Consider the following 7,500-nt stretch of genomic DNA (forward strand, 5'->3'; position numbering starts at 1 on the left):
CTCATGTCTTCATCGGAACACTTGTGCTCCTCAAAGTCCATTTTTTCTTTCCCAGAAAGCCCTGCTTCCTCGCTCTCCACAACCACGCCTTCGTCAGCGGCATCCAGTGCCAGCCGGTGTGCCAGCGCCAGCTTCCTCTTCTTCACTCTGCCTTTATTCACTGCATCATTCCCTGTCCCCTCCTCCCTGCTCCCTCCTGCTGATTTGGGCGAGAACTCCGGTGGCGGGTCGATGGCCATGCGCTTGACCTTGCGCCTTCTCCGAAGGCTCCGATTGGCATCGGTGACCGCTGCATCGTCGTGCCACGGAGGCCGCTTGCCACGTTTGGCACCGAGTTGCTCGTCCGAGTCGCTGTTGTTAGCATTGGCATTAGAGCTAGAGGACAGGCGTGTGTCTCTGTGCTCGTCCAGGCTGGAGTCCGAGGCGTGGCTTGTGTGACAAGGGGCGTGGCCAAGTGCGGCACGGGTGCCGTTCTCTGAGCGGCGCTTCCTTCCACGGCGTTTACGAGCGTGCCGTTTGAGCATACGCCCAGCAGGCAGTGCAAGGTCAAGGCTGGCACTGCAGCCACCGCCACGAGCCTGCTCCGAGCTCTCCTCCAGCGCTGACACCAAGTCATGGACCAGCTCGTCCATCGTCCGGCCAAAGTGCCTGCAGAGACGAGAGGCAAAGCACAAGACAGAGGGGAAATTATGAGAGCGATCATATTACAAACGTTTTCCTTCTTAATATTCAATCCAAAAAAGGAAGCTTTGGTGTCTGCGGTTTGCTTCTTATTATTACAGTTCCATCTATAGCACAGAATTTTTACATAATGAGTTTTTTTTACATTAAATGTAGTTGAACTTCCATGAAACAGCTTAGTTCCCGTTCTCGCTTGTTACAGCTGTAAGCGGTTGTTTCAAACAAAAATCCTCTCCTTTCAAAAACATGTAAACTGTCGCAAGTTTACTTATTTATTGTGTTGTTCATGTAGACAACCTTCTGACCAATCAGCATCCAGGAAATTGCAGGTCCCTGTATAAATAAGACAAACACATGCTACAACTGTACACGTTTGTCCCAACCGTATCAGACATCCTTCGTCTTCGACCATTTAAAACATGAATAATAGTTTATTTACCATTTGTCCCAATTCTTCACTGCTATATAGGTCACTTTTCAAGTGAACATTCACTTTATATAGACTGTAGAGCTGCTAAAACTCCTGAGCTGCTAAAACTTAGAGCTGCTAAAACTCCTGTAACGTATTTAATAATAATAATAATAATAATAATAATAATAATAATAATAATAATAACAACAGATCAAATGTCACATTTATAAAGCTTCATGGCTCAAGCTAAACATGATTATTATTATTATTATTATCAACCTCCGTCCTTTTGTGTTGTTTTATCATTTATATTATATGTAAAAGTCTTATATCATTTTTAATCCGTCATGTTTTTATTATCATATTTTACTGATTTTATCTTATACAACGGAAACAAAGCCGTTGGTGTTGTTTAATTAGCATAGCTTAGTTTAATCAATAAGTTTACCTTGAACTAGCGGATGAACGCTGAATCTTTGCCTATTTAGGACGCCGTTATGTTTTAGATTTTAATGATTTTATATATATTAAAAAAAAAGACTAATGTGCGATTTGATAAACAACTGAGGCTTTAGGCGTGAACCGAATGACGGTTATGTAGCTAGCTAGTTAGCTTGCTAGCGAGTTAGCATGCTAGCTAGTTAGCATGCTAGCCTGTTTGACGTTCATATTAATTTTTATTTATATATTATACAATTTTTAAAAGACTATTTATTTTTTTGCTGAAATGTCACGGTTTAAAAAAAAACCAAAAAATTAAATTTAATAAAAGATATCTACATTATAAACATCTGTAAAACAACAAAATGGCTAACACGGATAGGAAGCAGACCGGCCTCGTCTCAATCCACCTCACTGTTTACATAGAGCGCACTATGTAGGTCGCGGATGTTGATCATTTCTGTCCCTACGTAGTGCACGAATGTAGCGCGCATTAAGCGGTTTGAGACGGAACCCCAACACTACGGCTGCCTACACGTTTTAATCACAAAACGCAAAGAAAATGAAATCCGAGACTTTACCAGCTGGTTCCCGCTTTACCGAAGTTCTTTAGAGCAGCTGCACGGAACATGAACACCTTTAAAATAACCAGTGATCCTTAACTTGGGTAAAAAAAACCAGGACGGGTTGGAACAAGGAGGCCACCATAGTGGCTCGAATCAAACACCGGAAACGGAGTCGGAGAAGGACTAAAAATAAAAGTCTCAAATCCGGCGTCTGCATTTTCTAGAATAAAAGTTATGTTTATGAATCACGTAATCACGATTAAAATGGATTACACATAGAAAATGTTGCTTTAGAAATTTATTATTTATTAAATAATTGAGCTCCAGGTTCCCAACCTGCCCAAGGGTTCTGCTGAGTGCCCCAAAAAGTCTCTAGGTTCTACATGCACAGGATTTTGTCTTGGTGTGTTGGTGCATAGTGATAATAGTGAAGAAGCATAAATATAGGAAAGAACACACACACACACACACACACACACACACACACACACACACACACACACACACACACACACTTTCTACCGCTTATCCGAACTACTCGGGTCACGGGGAGCCTGTGCCTATCTTAGGCGTCATCGGGCATCGAGGCAGGATACATCCTGGACGGAGTGCCAACCCATCGCAGGGCACACACACACTCTCATTAACTCACACACACACACACACACACTACGGACAATTTTCCAGAGATGCCAATCAACCTACCCTGCCTGTCTTTGGACCGGGGGAGGAAACCGGAGTACCCGGAGGAAACCCCCGAGGCACGGGGAGAACATGCAAACTCCACACACACAAGGCGGTGGCGGGAATCGACCCCCAAACCTGGAGGTGTGAGGGGAACGTGCTAACAACTAAGCCACCGTGCCTCCCATAGGAAAGAACAGTTATATATAAAAAATAATAATAATAAATCATCATCATCATCATAATGTGTATAAACATAAAGATTTACAAAAAAAAAAACAAGCAATTGGATGCAAACAAGAATAGAGACATGAACTGTACACTAATGCAGGATGTGCAAATTGTCCAGTGCAAATATAAAATTAGAAATGTTACATGAAAGGAAAAATGAACCGTACATTAGTGTTGGATATACATACAATAGTGGAGCAGTGTGAGCAAGGAAGGTGCATTATAACAGTCAGATGTGCGAACATTAATGTAATGTATCTGAGCAGTGGTGGGGTTGTTTATTAATAACAGATCATTATGCATCCTGGATGTTGTTGATTAGGTCAATTACGGATGGAGGTTTTTTGTGGCGTGAAGTTTTAGACTTTATAGACCGCAGACTTCTGCCAGAGAGGAGTGCCGCAAAGAGATCGTGTCCAGGATGAGAAGGTCAGCCACAATCTTAACTGCTTAAAAGTTACATACTGTATGTCAAAGTAAACGGTCATGCATGAGATCTGATTAGCGTGACGTGAATCAGAACAAGATGCTAAGCTCGGGAGGGTAATGGATGTGTGTGATACTGTGTGTCTGGTTACACACTCAACCTTTCACACACTTGGACTGCGTTTCCAGGAATGTATCCATCGCCGGATGTGGAACAGGGTCAGTGCTCAAGTCGGAACATATTCCTTGGTGTGTGTGTGTGTGTGAAGCAAATGCTTGGGAAGTCAGCAGATCTGTCCATTATACTCAGCTGTCTGTTCTCCTCAGGTTACACACACAAGCCTAAAATCAGATTACTCCATAATCCATATTCCTTGTAAATATAGTAAGCACACACTCTCACACCAAACCACTCAGAGGAACATCTATCTCGTCCTCTTCTTGATGTAGCTCCATCTCCTTCTTTCTTTCTTTCTTTCTTTCTTTCTTTCTTTCTTTCTTTCTTTCTTTCTTTCTTTCTCGATGATGGATCTATCCAAACAGATCTAGCACACGTTTTGGCTGCAAGAATCTGGCAACCCATCTGACCCTATGGACTCCAATGTTCCCGAGGAGTCCGAGAGTCTGGAGGACTTTCAGAACGATCCAGACTCTATCTGGTCCTGGGTAAAGCGCATGAAGCTCCAGAAAAAATTCCAACAGTATTTTCTCAGTAAAAAGCTAATCTTTAAATGCATCATCAATAAGCCTTCTATCATGTTGCTATCTAGCTAGATAAAACCATTTTATGCTCCGCTACATGTACAATACCCAAAGATGATTATTTTGGCATGTGTGGTGTATGTTATTGTTGTATTTGAACCGTTTAAACCTGGATTTTTGTTTATGGTGTTGATCAGCAAGTTTCAAAATTCTAGTTACTTTATTAGATAAAAAGGTTGTGTTTATCTGGCGCTGGAACAGCACAACACTGCAACCCCGACTGTCAGATCAGACGGGGATCGATGCTCCCGAGTATCAGATGATGTTCTGGAGCTAATGAGCGCTCCACTCGTGTACAGACAGCTAGCAGTAGAGAATCTCTGGCTGTGATGTGATCTATTCTCAGAAAACATGCTAATTCAATGCTAGCATAGTTTTAAGCACATTGATGGCTGGTCGTGAGTAAAAATTTTAGGCTAAATACCATTAATTTTTCAAGCAAAGCAAAATAAGGCTAAGCTGGCATATTTTGGAGTACTTGTATACTATGAGGGAGGGCACGGTGGCTTAGTGGTTAGCACATTCGCCTCACACCTCCAGGGTTGGGGGTGTTGTGTGGAGTTTGCATGTTCTCCCAGTGCCCCGGGGGTTTCCTCCGGGTACTCCGGTTTCCTCCCCCGGTCCAAAGACATGCATAGTAGGTTGATTGGCATCTCTGGGAAATTGTCCGTAGTGTGTGTGTGTTTGTGTGTGAGTGAATGAGAGTGTGTGTGTGTGCCCTGTGATGGGTTGGCACTCCGTCCAGGGTGTATCCTGCCTCGATGCATGATGACATGTGCAAACTGGCACGCGCAAATTATTGTAGTGTGTTTTGAATTGTTGTTCGAAATCAGCTGTTTGACTCACGCCAGCGCTCTTGATTTTCATACCAGAGTCTCAGCCAAAGACAGCAGGAGATTCATGAAAGTGTCTCATCCAATTATGCTACAGGAATGACTCAACACGACAAACACACACACACACACACACACACACACACACACACACACACACACACACACACACACACACACACACACACACACACACACACACACACACACACACACACACACACACACACACACAGGCTTTACTCAGCATGTGTTATTTCTTTTACTCATTTAATGGCCATGTCCTCAGGCTACCTTTTACAGGAGCAGTATCAGTGTATTTATGGCACGAGTAAAAGCTCTATATCTAAATTTTCATGTTTGTTTAATGTTTGCATAAGACTCGTGTGGTCAGTGAAGGGCGTGGATGACCACGAGGCCCATCACGATTCACTGTATTGCCATATGTGCTATCTGGATATTTGTGTTCGCAAAACTATCTTTCTTTCTTTCTCCATGATGGATCTATCCAAACAGATATAGCACACGTTTTGGCTGCAAGAATCTGGCAACCCATCTGACCCCATGGTCTCCAATGTTCCTGATGAGTCCGAGAGTCTGGAGGACTTTCAGAACGATAATCTTAATGACAGAGGATAATAAAAGACAGGAAAAATGATGATGTAAACATAGTGAGCTCAGTGAAATAGCTCACATTAACTACAAAGACATGACTTCCGAGATGTTAGCAAATTTCTTAATCAGACCTTATTAGCAAACATATTGTTAACATTTATCGTATTTATTTCTGTGGTCGGGGAATTAATGCTAGTTTGCTAGCTACCGAGTTCAGAATAATTTCAATACATAAAGTTGCTTTTTTAAGCTAAAATAGGATGTTTTTGTAGCTGGTTAGGTTTTTTTTTTGGATGTTGTGGCTTGCATCCTAGTTAAAACTTTATCGATTCATCTTAATTACCTCATACCTAAGGTAGGCAAATTAGCTATGTGGTAAAATACTAAATGATAGCCATGTATTATCGTCCATATCAGTCACGAGCTCACCTATTGTTCTCAAACCCATTAGACCGCCCTGCTCTTAGGTACAATAAAAAATAGTTTCTGACCTGAGAAACAAGGAGAATAAAGCGTTACAAAAGCGGCTTGTCATTGTATAAATTTGCTTATGTCACGGTAGTTTCATTCGGTTCTTTTAAACAAATTATCGTTCGAGAAACTCTTTAACAGATTAACATGGAGCGACTAAGGTTTGCATTAAGTTGCAAAAGCTGCAAGCAGAGTGGGAGAATGCTGAACCTCTGAATCTGAAAATCTTTCACAACTGACACAAGCTCCTTTTTTGTGCGCATGTGTGTGTGTGTGTGTGTGTCTTTTTATAGAAGCTCCTTAACACAAAATAGTGCCCTAAAGGCTTATAAGTACGAAATAAAACACTTTATGTTGTGCAGTTATAGGAAGTGAAGAGTCTCTTGTGAGTTAGCGGTTACGATAGAAACGCACTGAAGTACATTGATATTAAAATTGTAGGTTGCCTGATCGACTCACTGTCTTCCGGCCAATCAGAAATGAGAGTGTACTGATCACTGTGGACTGTGTGTGTGTGTGTGTGTGTTTGTTGGAGTGTTTATGGGTTAACCGTGTGACCCTCTGTGTAACGCTGGAGTGTAGAATTCCACGAAGCTCCAGCCAGTTCCTCCAGTTTTGTTTGACCCTGTGGCAGAATGAAACAATGGAAAAAGCACTGAAGTGGAATAAGAATTATGCTTACATGTCACTACATGCCACAAAAACATGTGAAGAAAGAGCAGAAATTCTCAAACTGGTCATTTTCTCTGGGTCACTGCTTTAATGAGTTCAATTTAACCTCCAAACAGTAAATTATACAGCGGATATTAATTATATAATACAAGGATTTTTATTTACTGTATATCAATTGTAAGTACTGAAGGAAAGTTTTATATCACTGGGCAAAAAGAATGTCAAAAAGATGCCTCTAACCGTAGCCTAGCAAACTAGCTAATAGTTAGCATAATTTACCACACTGAATGACATGCTATGATACAAGGTTGGGGTCGGAACGCAGGGGCAGCTATGATACAAGGTTGAGGTTGGAGCGCAGAATGCAGGGGCAGCTATGATACAAGGTTGAGGTTGGAGCGCGGAATGCAGGGGCAGCTATGATACAAGGTTGGTGTCAGAGCCCAGGGGCAGCTATGATACAAGGTTGGGGTCGGAGCCCGGGGCAGCTATGATACAAGGTTGGGGTTGGAACGCAGGGGCAGCTATGATACAAGGTTGGAGTTGGAATGCAGGGGCAGCTATGATACAAGGTTGGGGTCGGAGCCCAGGAGCAGCTATGATACAGGGTTGGGGTCGGAACCCAGTGGCAGCTATTATGCAAGGTTGGGGCCGGAATGCAGGGGCAGCTATGATACGAGGTTGGGGTCGGAGTCCAGGGGCAGCT

At 42.5% G+C, this 7,500-nt stretch overlaps 2 protein-coding genes and 1 pseudogene across 7 annotated transcripts in view; 1 reads left to right on the plus strand and 2 right to left on the minus strand.

Annotated features, from left to right (window-relative positions):
- gpatch2 (G patch domain containing 2) overlaps positions 1–2,278 on the minus strand; it is a 6,766-nt gene extending 4,488 nt beyond the window's left edge. For 2 of the 5 annotated variants that reach the window (XM_047818421.1, XM_047818420.1), the window contains exons 1-2: positions 2,116–2,278; positions 1–648 (exon numbers count right to left, since the gene is read on the minus strand). The exon at positions 1–648 is cut by the window's left edge. In XM_047818421.1, coding sequence (XP_047674377.1) covers positions 1–648; positions 2,116–2,165 — 698 coding nt within the window. In that variant the 5' untranslated portion in view covers positions 2,166–2,278. Of the gene's footprint in view, positions 649–826; positions 1,170–1,541; positions 1,774–2,115 lie in introns of those variants that run through there. The other 3 variants (XM_047818423.1, XM_047818424.1, XM_047818422.1) reach the window with 3 other exon arrangements.
- The window catches only part of LOC113658642, a 297,616-nt pseudogene that overhangs the window by 82,449 nt on the left and 207,667 nt on the right, over positions 1–7,500 (minus strand).
- LOC113658632 (phosphatidate phosphatase LPIN1-like) overlaps positions 3,979–7,500 on the plus strand; it is a 24,415-nt gene continuing 20,893 nt past the window's right edge. The window contains exon 1 of one of the 2 annotated variants that reach the window (XM_047818371.1): positions 3,979–4,107. In XM_047818371.1, the coding sequence (XP_047674327.1) occupies positions 4,033–4,107 (75 nt within the window). In that variant the 5' untranslated portion in view covers positions 3,979–4,032. The remainder of the gene's footprint in view (positions 4,108–7,500) is intronic. The other variant, XM_047818369.1, reaches the window with a different exon arrangement.

This window comes from Tachysurus fulvidraco, chromosome 9 (genome assembly GCF_022655615.1).
Source record: "Tachysurus fulvidraco isolate hzauxx_2018 chromosome 9, HZAU_PFXX_2.0, whole genome shotgun sequence".
NCBI lineage: Eukaryota > Metazoa > Chordata > Actinopteri > Siluriformes > Bagridae > Tachysurus > Tachysurus fulvidraco.